The 12,995-nt window shown below is 45.4% G+C and overlaps 2 protein-coding genes across 2 annotated transcripts in view; both read left to right on the top strand.

Moving 5' to 3' along the window:
- The window catches only part of paip1 (poly(A) binding protein interacting protein 1), a 5,856-nt gene extending 4,734 nt beyond the window's left edge, over positions 1–1,122 (top strand). Inside the window, exon 11 of the mRNA XM_072671875.1 lies at positions 340–1,122. Coding sequence (XP_072527976.1) covers positions 340–430 — 91 coding nt within the window. The 3' untranslated portion in view covers positions 431–1,122. The remainder of the gene's footprint in view (positions 1–339) is intronic.
- A 960-nt stretch (positions 1,123–2,082) lies between these two features.
- On the top strand, positions 2,083–12,992 carry c20h5orf34 (chromosome 20 C5orf34 homolog). The gene is made up of 13 exons (XM_072671866.1): positions 2,083–2,122; positions 5,458–5,648; positions 5,747–5,836; positions 5,954–6,465; positions 6,540–6,632; positions 6,840–6,954; positions 7,034–7,125; positions 7,452–7,521; positions 7,654–7,806; positions 11,770–11,879; positions 12,069–12,191; positions 12,394–12,434; positions 12,511–12,992. The coding sequence occupies exons 2-13, from the start codon at positions 5,460–5,462 to the stop codon at positions 12,681–12,683; spliced, it is 1,761 nt and encodes a 586-aa protein (XP_072527967.1). The 5' UTR covers positions 2,083–2,122; positions 5,458–5,459; the 3' UTR covers positions 12,684–12,992.
- Positions 12,993–12,995: the final 3 nt, after the last annotated feature.

Raw genomic sequence — 12,995 nt, 5'->3', positions numbered from 1 at the left:
CCAGGCATGTTGAAAGGGCAGTGGGTGTGTCAAAAGGAGGGTGTGGTGACTTAATTCGATATGTGTCCAAAAGTTTGTGGACACCCCTTCTTATGAATGCATTCAGCTACTTTAAGCTGCACCCATTGTTGACACAGATGTGTCTAGTCCCTGTAGAGAAGAAGTACTGCCAATAGAATAGGACTCTCTGGAGCAGATCAACATCATGACCCTATTGGCACCATGCTGCCTAAAAATGCCAGGCGTGGGCTAGAGGGTGAGGGTGAGGTGGGGTGGTGATCATCATCATCCCACAGTCTGACCTCAATCACTAATGCTCTTGTCACTGAATGTCTGCAGGTTGGATGCAGATGAGGACGAGATGGACTCTGAGATCGAGGAGGCGTACGAGAAGTTCTGCCTGGAGTCGGAGAGGAGGCGGAAACCGTAGCGATGGCAGTGACCGGACCTGCCGGAGCCTCTCGGACGAGATGCAGCGACGCTGAGAGAGAGAGAGAGAGAGAGAGAGAGAGACGATTTTTAGTTGATTTGTATTTTAGATCGTTTCATCTCATAACCCACGCCCCCTTCCACATACCTCGCCCCCTTCCACGTGCCCCGCCCCCTTCTGCTCGCTGAAGCTGAGCTGTTTGTTTGCTGAACTGAAGGTTTGCAGTGGGTTTTTCTTCTTCTTCTTCTTCAGTCTGAGCAGAGTTGGGTTTGAGCTGCGGTGATGAGCTACAGAGGACGTCAGCGGCGCTCTGGCGATACCTACGAAAATTAGCTAGACGGGAGAGAACCTGGCCCGGTTCCCCGTGATGAAGTTTTGCCCTGATGAAATGGTGTTTTTGCGACACTTTGGGTTCTTTGTGTTCTTCCTCCTTCAGGCTCGCTCTGGGCCTTTTTTAATCATTTTGCAGACACAGGTGATGCTCCGCCGCCGGGAGCCTCCGCCACCGGTGTGGGTTCTGAGTCCTGAAGCGAAGTCTCCGGTTAGACTGGGGGAGACGGCGGTGATTCAGGACCACTGTGACATTCAGCACTGTTCACACTGTCCCCGCCCAGAGGAGACCTTTATTTTATTAAAGTATTGTACATATTATTTACAGGATTGTCTGCCTGCAATAAACCTTTATAACACAAGCCCTGTCCCGCTCTGGCTCTTTAGTGCTTCAGTCACGTCTTATTTATTTATTTATTTTAATGAATCACTTTATTATTTATTAAAGGATATCTTTACTAAGAATATAAGAAGTCTTTATTTTGGGAATTTCTTGATATTTTGGTTCTTTGCGCTATGTATTATTTATTATTAAGAATTCATTTTTCCACAACTCTCTTATCGACTCTAGTTTTATATGGAATGATGATGATGAAGATGATGATGATGATGATGATGATGATGAAGGTAAAATAGTGAAGAATAGAGAATCTCCACTAATGCAGTTCTCTTTAGGGACTACTTTCTGTAGCTGCACTACACCCTGCAGCATGTATCCCTCCACCGTTTTAATGATCTGGTTCTAAAAGCAGGTTCTAGAGCCGAGCTCTTCTCAGAACTCTGGTAGAACCGTGTCTCAGGCATCAGGCAGCGTCTTCATCACCATTAGGTGAAGAACTTTCTGTGAGGAGCTTTTATTAGAGCTTCAGACGTCTGCTTCCCTTCACCTCCACTGTAGAACAGCTCTGACTGGGGAGGTTATCTAGAACCTCCACTGTACAACAGCTCTGACTGGGGGAGCTTATCTAGAACCTCCACTGTAGAACTCCAGCTCTGACTGGAGGAGGTTATCTAGAACCTCCACTGTAGAACCACAGCTCTGACGGGGGGGAGCTTATCTAGAACCTCCACTGTAGAACCACAGCTCTGACTGGGGGAGCTTATCTAGAACCTCCACTGTAGAACCACAGCTCTGACGGGGGGGAGCTTATCTAGAACCTCCACTGTAGAACCACAGCTCTGACTGGGGGAGCTTATCTAGAACCTCCACTGTAGAACCACAGCTCTGACTGGGGGAGCTGTTCACCGCAGTCCGCCTCCCCGCCGCCAGGGGCCGCAGCACTGAAGACCCGCAGGGGAGCAACCGTCAGCCAGCGAAGCAGCGGCAGCAGGGGGAGGAGCCTGAACACGAGCGGCTGGCGGGTCTGTGATCAAGCACTGTCTGATTATTAATGAAGGATTCTTTATTAATCACTATCTATTACTGTCTGATTATTAATGAAGGATTCTTTATTAATCACTATCTGTTACTGTCTGATTATTAATGAAGGATTCTTTATTAATCACTATCTATTACTGTCTGATTATTAATGAAGGATTCTTTATTAATCACTATCTGTTACTGTCTGATTATTAATGAAGGATTCTTTATTAATCACTATCTATCACTGTCTGATTATTAATGAAGGATTCTTTATTAATCACTATCTATTACTGTCTGATTATTAATGAAGGATTCTTTATTAATCACTATCTATTACTGTCTGATTATTAATGAAGGATTCTTTATTAATCACTATCTATTACTGTCTGATTATTAATGAAGGATTCTTTATTAATCACTATCTATTACTGTCTGATTATTAATGAAGGATTCTTTATTAATCACTATCTATTACTGTCTGATTATTAATGAAGGACTCTTTATTAATCACTATCTATTACTGTCTGATTATTAATGAAGGATTCTTTATTAATCACTATCTGTTACTGTCTGATTATTAATGAAGGATTCTTTATTAATCACTATCTATTACTGTCTGATTATTAATGAAGGATTCTTTATTAATCACTATCTATTACTGTCTGATTATTAATGAAGGATTCTTTATTAATCACTATCTATTACTGTCTGATTATTAATGAAGGATTCTTTATTAATCACTATCTATTACTGTCTGATTATTAATGAAGGACTCTTTATTAATCACTATCTATTACTGTCTGATTATTAATGAAGGATTCTTTATTAATCACTATCTATTACTGTCTGATTATTAATGAAGGATTCTTTATTAATCACTATCTGTTACTGTCTGATTATTAATGAAGGATTCTTTATTAATCACTATCTATTACTGTCTGATTATTAATGAAGGATTCTTTATTAATCACTATCTATTACTGTCTGATTATTAATGAAGGATTCTTTATTAATCACTATCTATTACTGTCTGATTATTAATGAAGGACTCTTTATTAATCACTATCTATTACTGTCTGATTATTAATGAAGGATTCTTTATTAATCACTATCTGTTACTGTCTGATTATTAATGAAGGATTCTTTATTAATCACTATCTATTACTGTCTGATTATTAATGAAGGATTCTTTATTAATCACTATCTATTACTGTCTGATTATTAATGAAGGATTCTTTATTAATCACTATCTATTACTGTCTGATTATTAATGAAGGATTCTTTATTAATCACTATCTATTACTGTCTGATTATTAATGAAGGACTCTTTATTAATCACTATCTATTACTGTCTGATTATTAATGAAGGATTCTTTATTAATCACTATCTATTACTGTCTGATTATTAATGAAGGATTCTTTATTAATCACTATCTGTTACTGTCTGATTATTAATGAAGGATTCTTTATTAATCACTATCTATTACTGTCTGATTATTAATGAAGGATTCTTTATTAATCACTATCTGTTACTGTCTGATTATTAATGAAGGATTCTTTATTAATCACTATCTATTACTGTCTGATTATTAATGAAGGATTCTTTATTAATCACTATCTGTTACTGTCTGATTATTAATGAAGGATTCTTTATTAATCACTATCTATTACTGTCTGATTATTAATGAAGGATTCTTTATTAATCACTATCTATTACTGTCTGATTATTAATGAAGGATTCTTTATTAATCACTATCTGTTACTGTCTGATTATTAATGAAGGATTCTTTATTAATCACTATCTATTACTGTCTGATTATTAATGAAGGATTCTTTATTAATCACTATCTGTTACTGTCTGATTATTAATGAAGGATTCTTTATTAATCACTATCTATTACTGTCTGATTATTAATGAAGGATTCTTTATTAATCACTATCTATTACTGTCTGATTATTAATGAAGGATTCTTTATTAATCACTATCTGTTACTGTCTGATTATTAATGAAGGATTCTTTATTAATCACTATCTGTTACTGTCTGATTATTAATGAAGGATTCTTTATTAATCACTATCTATTACTGTCTGATTATTAATGAAGGATTCTTTATTAATCACTATCTATTACTGTCTGATTATTAATGAAGGATTCTTTATTAATCACTATCTGTTACTGTCTGATTATTAATGAAGGATTCTTTATTAATCACTATCTGTTACTGTCTGATTATTAATGAAGGATTCTTTATTAATCACTATCTATTACTGTCTGATTATTAATGAAGGATTCTTTATTAATCACTATCTATTACTGTCTGATTATTAATGAAGGATTCTTTATTAATCACTATCTATTACTGTCTGATTATTAATTACTGTCTGATTATTTATTTATGATTATTTATCACTGTTTGTTTGTTTGTTTACTGGCTCGCGGTGTGCAGTAGCTCTGCAGCGGAAAAGCGGGGGGGGGGGGTGTCTCCCAATAATCATCAGTAATCATCAGTAATCACCGATATTCCCACAGTTATCAATAATTGTGTCAGAATAATCACTCGAGTCAGAATTAGGGATATGTTCTCACATTAATGAGACATTCTGACCGGATTCTGACTGGATTAATCACTTCTGTCTGAATTACACACTGTTATTATTATTATTATTATTATTATTAATAACTAAGAATTTTTAATAATAAAAAAGATTTATTTTTTTTAAAGCACTGACGTGCAGCAAAATAACGAAGAGATCCCAGCATCCACCTTGTGGGCTAGCTGGGTTCCAGGTGTGGTGCAGGTGTGGTACATGTGCTGGACTTCCCATCGATACAGCCCACCCTAATCTCCACTAGGGCTCCATCTAGACAACCTACACCCTAATATGTTGAGAGAAGAAGTCAGTCTGTTGAGATGCTGCTGCCGGTTTCCAGTATCAGGGATTTTAATCTGGACTGTAGTGCCGGTGTGGTCTAGCCCTAATCCTGTGCACAGGAGACCAGTTCAGAACCCAGCTCAGGCTCAAGGCTGATTTGGGGACAGGACCATATAGGCCCGGTTCTTACTAGTCCAGGAGTAGGACTGGATTTTCCTTTCAGTTGGGAATGCTGGGTAGTCCTAAACTAGTCTGGAACTACGCAGCGTTGGGGACTATCCCTGGGAATACGGTTTAGTCTTAGTACTAAGATCTGAAATATCGTAGCTTCTGTCCCCAACGTGGACCCAGTACGTTCAAGTGGCTTCCAGACAGGGACTAAGCCTAGTCCTGGACCACACAGTGTTTGGAATAGTGACTAGGCTTAAACCCTGTCTGGGTCTTTGTCTCTGGTACACAGCGATGGCGGCGGTCCGGTTCATGGTGATGTACGGCGATGAATCGGTGGACGTCTCGTTCACGGACGGCTCTCGTCTCCAGTTGTCCCCCTGTGGCTCGGAGTACGTTCTGGAAAAGCCCCCTCCTCCACACCCCCTACAGGAGAGGAGGAGAGCGCGCCACAGGACCAGGTTCACCCTCAGCCAGCACAGGGTAATTCACCCCTTAGGAACACTAGAGGGCGCTAGAGGGAGAGTCCTCAGGGGACAGAGGCTAATGCGGCTAACCGCTCCACCCTGCTGTGTGTTTAGGCTCTGCTGGTGGATGCCCTGAGCTTCAGGAATAGCTATGCAACGCAGCCCTACCTACCCCAGGAGCTCATACCTGACGACCAGGCGGAGGTAGGTGTCCCAGGTCCTGAAAAGGTCCCGGACCTCAGTAGGTTCCTCCGCAGGTTCTCCAGGTGTGGTGCCTGGACTGTGTGAATGACCCGGTGTGCACCGTGTCCTCTCCTTTAGGAGCGTCCCCCTGAAGGCTCTGAGGTGGAGTGGCCCTCGGAAGGCTCCTGCGGACTCACCTGTGACTCGGACGGGGGCGTGGCCGTGTCCTCTGTGGACGGTCGCGCTCGGCTAGTGCTGTCCAGCTGCGGTCAGGGGTTTGTGGTGGAGTTCACCTGCAGGAGCAGCTGGAATGAAGAGCACTCTCAGGGGCCTCGGGCTGAGCCAGACGAAAGCCCCCGACCGGAGAACCGAGACCACGTGGCTAAGCTAGCAGGACGTCGCACCCACACACGGGTGGTCCAGCACCACTCCCGACTTCATCACCCGCCCACCTGGACCTACCCGCTCTCTCTAGCTCTCAGCCAGTGGGAAGCCCGGAGAGCTCAATGCAGTGGTGCCATTGGACAGGAATGTGGGGCTGGAAATGAAGGAAGATTAGGCCACGCCCACAGGCCTCCGTCTCAGGGTGCGATGAAGTCCTGTCTTCCACTTCCTGTCCCGCTCACCTGCCCGGGCCCTCATCAGCACAGGTGAGTCCAGAGCCAATAGAAGAGCAGGGCTGGTGGAACATGCTGATGAATTTGCATATTGATGCCCTGTGCAGGTGGCGGTGTGGCAGCGGAGCGTCTGATTGGACAGAACTGAATGCGTCGGTTGAGCTGGTGAGAGTAGTCTGGTGTCACGACGTAGTGTACCGGTAATTATCAATTATTAATGATCATAATTCAATTACAGCAATTACCGATCAGTCTTATACCCCACCAATTAGCACTGGAGCTACGAGGCTAATGTAGCTAATGAGGAACATGGGCTATGTACCCTTACTCTCAGCTCATAAAGGGGGATTCTGGGAATGTACCGCTGTGTGTAACATGCAGGGCTGTAACTGCAGGGTGTGTGTCAGTGTGATAGGTGGCGCTGTGCCGGTGGTGGAGGTTTCTCCTGCTGATGGTTCACTGATCAGGTCTAACGGAGTTTTAGCCGATTACTTCACCCACTACAGACCCTGGCCTTCTGCTGTAAGCTCACACACACTCACACACACTCTTACTCTCACACACGCTGGCTCAGGTGTGATGGCTGGGTGTTTGTTTACAGACTGTGGAGAGTGTGTACTACCTCGATGGACTTCCTCCTGACCTGCCTGGACAGACATACTCGGTCAGGAATGTTGTGACCAGAGCCAGCAGGTCGTTCATTCATTCATTAATTAAAGTTAATTAATTCATTCATTAATGATGCTTGTTTATCGCAATACACAACACTATAGCAACCACCAGAGATGCCTTAGCACCCACCTGAAATACCATAGCAACCACTTAGCAACACTATAGCTACACCATTGGAACCAATCCTGATACCATCACAAGCACATGAAACCACTTAGCAACGCTTCACAAGCAGCTTAGAAACCTACAGGAAGTGGGAATTATCTTAGTCTGTATACAATCTACAGTACAGTGGTCAAGCTAGTAGTGTGATGATGGTGTGTGTGTGTGTGTGTGTGTGGTTTCAGGATCCTGCAGTGCTACAAGCAGGCCAGCAGCTCCAGAACTCCCATAATGCCACAGTGCTGCTGGAGGAGGGTGAGTATGAATGGCTCACACACTCGGATTAGCCTATAGGGAGCTGATCCAGTAAAGCTGCCAGTCGAGGTGGCAGAGGTGTTTGAGGGTTCTCTGAAGTGTGTGTGTGTGTGTGTGTGTTGTTTTGGGCAGGTGGAGGTGGAGGAGTGTGAGGTGAGTGTGATCTCAGAGGTGCAGGTGGCAGGTACCGGTCAGTTTCAGGCTCTCTCAGACGGCACTGCTCACATCACATTTCTAGACGGAGCTCGGGTGCAGATGCTGTGGAACACACACACACCTGCACAGGTACACCTAACCTACAGTACACACACCTGCACAGGTACATGTCTAACCTGCACTACACACACCTGCACAGGTACACCTAACCTACAGTACACACACCTGCACAGGTACATGTCTAACCTGCACTACACACACCTGCACAGGTACACCTAACCTACAGTACACACACCTGCACAGGTACATGTCTAACCTGCACTACACACACCTGCACAGGTACATGTCTAACCTGCACTACACACACCTGCACAGGTACATGCCTAACCTACACTACACACACCTGCACAGGTACACCTAACCTACAGTACACACACCTGCACAGGTACATGTCTAACCTACAGTACACACACCTGCACAGGTACATGCCTAACCTACACTACAAACACCTGCACAGGTACATCTAACCTACAGTACACACACCTGCACAGGTACATGTCTAACCTGCACTACACACACCTGCACAGGTACATGCCTAACCTACACTACACACACCTGCACAGGTACATGTCTAACCTACAGTACACACACCTGCACAGGTACATTTCTAACCTGCACTACACACACCTGCACAGGTACACCTAACCTACAGTACACACACCTGCACAGGTACATGTCTAACCTGCACTACACACACCTGCACAGGTACACCTAACCTACAGTACACACACCTGCACAGGTACATGTCTAACCTGCACTACACACACCTGCACAGGTACATGTCTAACCTGCACTACACACACCTGCACAGGTACATCTAACCTACACTACACACACCTGCACAGGTACACCTAACCTACAGTACACACACCTGCACAGGTACATGTCTAACCTACAGTACACACACCTGCACAGGTACACCTAACCTACAGTACACACACCTGCACAGGTACATGTCTAACCTACAGTACACACACCTGCACAGGTACACCTAACCTACAGTACACACACCTGCACAGGTACATGTCTAACCTGCACTACACACACCTGCACAGGTACATGCCTAACCTACACTACACACACCTGCACAGGTACATGTCTAACCTACAGTACACACACCTGCACAGGTACATGCCTAACCTACACTACACACACATGCACAGGTACATATCTAACCTGCACTACACACACCTGCACAGGTACATGCCTAACCTACACTACACACACCTGCACAGGTACATGCCTAACCTACACTACACACACCTGCACAGGTACATGTCTAACCTGCACTACACACACCTGCACAGGTACATGTCTAACCTGCACTACACACACCTGCACAGGTACATGTCTAACCTGCACTACACACACCTGCACAGGTACATGCCTAACCTACACTACACACACCTGCACAGGTACATATCTAACCTGCACTACACACACCTGCACAGGTACACCTAACCTACACTACACACACCTGCACAGGTACATGCCTAACCTACACTACACACACCTGCACAGGTACACCTAACCTACACTACACACCCCTGCACAGGTACATATCTAACCTGCACTACACACACCTGCACAGGTACACGTCTAACCTGCACTACACACACCTGCACAGGTACATGCCTAACCTACACTACACACACCTGCACAGGTACATATCTAACCTGCACTACACACACCTGCACAGGTACACCTAACCTACACTACACACACCTGCACAGGTACATGCCTAACCTACACTACACACACCTGCACAGGTACACCTAACCTACACTACACACCCCTGCACAGGTACTTATCTAACCTGCACTACACACACCTGCACAGGTACACGTCTAACCTGCACTACACACACCTGCACAGGTACATGCCTAACCTACACTACACACCCCTGCACAGGTACATGTCTAACCTGCACTACACACACCTGCACAGGTACACGTCTAACCTGCACTACACACACCTGCACAGGTACATGCCTAACCTACACTACACACACCTGCACAGGTACATGTCTAACCTACAGTACACACACCTGCACAGGTACATGCCTAACCTACACTACACACACCTGCACAGGTACATGTCTAACCTACAGTACACACACCTGCACAGGTACATGTCTAACCTACAGTACACACACCTGCACAGGTACACCTAACCTACAGTACACACACCTGCACAGGTACACATCTGACCTACACTACACACACCTGCACAAGTACACCTAACCTACACTACACACACCTGCACAGGTACATGTCTAACCTGCACTACACACACCTGCACAGGTACATGCCTAACCTACACTACACACACCTGCACAGGTACATGCCTAACCTACACTACACACACCTGCACAGGTACACCTAACCTACACTACACACACCTGCACAGGTACATGCCTAACCTACACTACACACACCTGCACAGGTACACCTAACCTACACTACACACCCCTGCACAGGTACATATCTAACCTGCACTACACACACCTGCACAGGTACACGTCTAACCTGCACTACACACACCTGCACAGGTACATGCCTAACCTACACTACACACCCCTGCACAGGTACATGTCTAACCTGCACTACACACACCTGCACAGGTACACCTAACCTACACTACACACACCTGCACAGGTACACCTAACCTACACTACACACCCCTGCACAGGTACATGTCTAACCTACACTACACACACCTGCACAGGTACACGTCTGACCTACACTACACACCCCTGCACAGGTACATGCCTGACCTACACTACACACCCCTGCACAGGTACATGCCTAACCTACACTACACACACCTGCACAGGTACACGTCTAACCTACACTACACACACCTGCACAGGTACACCTAACCTACACTACACACACCTGCACAGGTACACATCTGACCTACACTACACACACCTGCACAAGTACACCTAACCTACACTACACACACCTGCACAGGTACATGTCTAACCTGCACTACACACACCTGCACAGGTACACCTAACCTACACTACACACACCTGCACAGGTACACCTAACCTACACTACACACCCCTGCACAGGTACATGTCTAACCTACACTACACACACCTGCACAGGTACACGTCTGACCTACACTACACACCCCTGCACAGGTACATGCCTGACCTACACTACACACCCCTGCACAGGTACATGCCTAACCTACACTACACACACCTGCACAGGTACACGTCTAACCTACATTACACACACCTGCACAGGTACACCTAACCTACACTACACACACCTGCACAGGTACACATCTGACCTACACTACACACACCTGCACAGGTACACCTAACCTACACTACACACACCTGCACAGGTACATGTCTAACCTACACTACACACACCTGCACAGGTACACCTAACCTACACTAAATCACACCTGCACAGGTACACGTCTAACCTACACTACACACACCTGCACAGGTACACCTAACCTACACTACACACACCTGCACAGGTACACATCTGACCTACACTACACACCCCTGCACAAGTACACCTAACCTACACTACACACACCTGCACAGGTACACCTAACCTACACTACACACACCTGCACAGGTACACCTGACCTACACTACACACACCTGCACAGGTACACGTCTAACCTGCACTACACACCCCTGCACAGGTACACGTCTAACCTGCACTACACACACCTGCACAGGTACACCTAACCTATACTACACACACCTGCACAGGTACACGCCTAACCTGCACTACACACCCCTGCACAGGTACACGTCTAACCTGCACTACACACACCTGCACAGGTACACCTAACCTGCACTACACACACCTGCACAGGTACACCTAACCTACACTACACACACCTGCACAGGTACACCTAACCTATACTACACACACCTGCACAGGTACATGCCTAACCTGCACTACACACACCTGCACAGGTCGCCTAACCTACACTACACACACCTGCACAGGTGGAGGTTAAACACTAGGCCTCTGATTTGTCTCCTTGCAGGAGGTCGGCATGGTCCAGCACTGCACTGCAGGGGCGGACCTGTGTCAGCTCACTCTGCCTGATGGCCAGCAGCACCTGCTGCAGGTGAATGGGGGTGGAGCTTATCACAGGTAAAGAAATAAACATTAAAACACAAGCATTCTGGATAAGAGAGGACAGGTCAGCATTATACACAAGTATTTCTTGCTCTTGGGCTCCCCCTGTAGTCAGGGAGTGTAATTTGTTCCAGTCAGTGGAGCGTCAGCCTGGTTTTAGGGAGAAGCCATACTGATGTGCTTTAAAATTAATACTCACTGCAGGTATGTGGGCGTAGCGGGTGAGTGGTGTGACTGGGTGAAGCAGAGTTTCCTGAGCTCGAGTGGAGATGCAGCAGATCTACCTGAACCTGTGAAACCACACACTGACCACCCGATAGACAGCAGGTATTATCCACATCTTACCTACACTGTATACATGCGGAGCCCCCAGCAGATTGAATGGGTCGCGTCCGAATACTTTACTGAAATGGGCTGTCCTAGATCTGGCAGAAACGAGGAGAGCAGACAGTAAAGGAAGGGTCAGTAAAGTATTCATATGTATTAATTAGCATAGCTAGCATTAATAAGTTTCCTTTTCCACCCTCAGGTCTGTTCTGGCGGAGCTTCAGAAGATCAGGAGGTTTAACTGTATCCTTCTTCAAATGCAGTACAGAAATAAAGCATGAGCAAAAGGGTGGGTTTCTCCCTTAACCCCCTCGCTCAGTTCTCCTGGACAACAGCCCTGTTCTGAAGTCTCCCACCCACCCACCTCAGAGTTCTGCACTGACCCCTGGCCTCTCTGACCTCACCATCACGGACAGTAGCATTTCTGAGGCTCTGCAGAAAACCACTAAAGCTATACAGGACATAAACTCTCTACTGGCCCAAAACCACTAAAACCACCCAGGACATTGATTGAGGACTGTTCTGTGCCAGTTTTTTTTTTTAGCTTTTTGGTGGTTCGGGGTCTGTATAAACTGGGAATGTTGGGATTATGGTGGTTTTGGGTCTTTTTTGTTTTCTGTTTTTATAAGTTAAGGATGATCATTGAAGTTTTGGGCGTTTTTGGACTGTATGAACAGCGGTTCTGAAGCTTTACTGGAACAGATCCAGCTCTGGATATTCCTGCGTGTTCATCAGCTTTTAAATGTTGCTCAGGCTTTGTTTATCTAGATGTGTTGGAATAAACTTGTGAGTTGTACCGCATGG

Source organism: Salminus brasiliensis (genome assembly GCF_030463535.1).
Source record: "Salminus brasiliensis chromosome 20 unlocalized genomic scaffold, fSalBra1.hap2 SUPER_20_unloc_1, whole genome shotgun sequence".
NCBI classification, from domain to species: domain Eukaryota; kingdom Metazoa; phylum Chordata; class Actinopteri; order Characiformes; family Bryconidae; genus Salminus; species Salminus brasiliensis.
The sequence above is the reverse complement of the archived record's forward strand: the minus strand, read 5'-3'. Positions and strand labels throughout refer to the sequence as shown.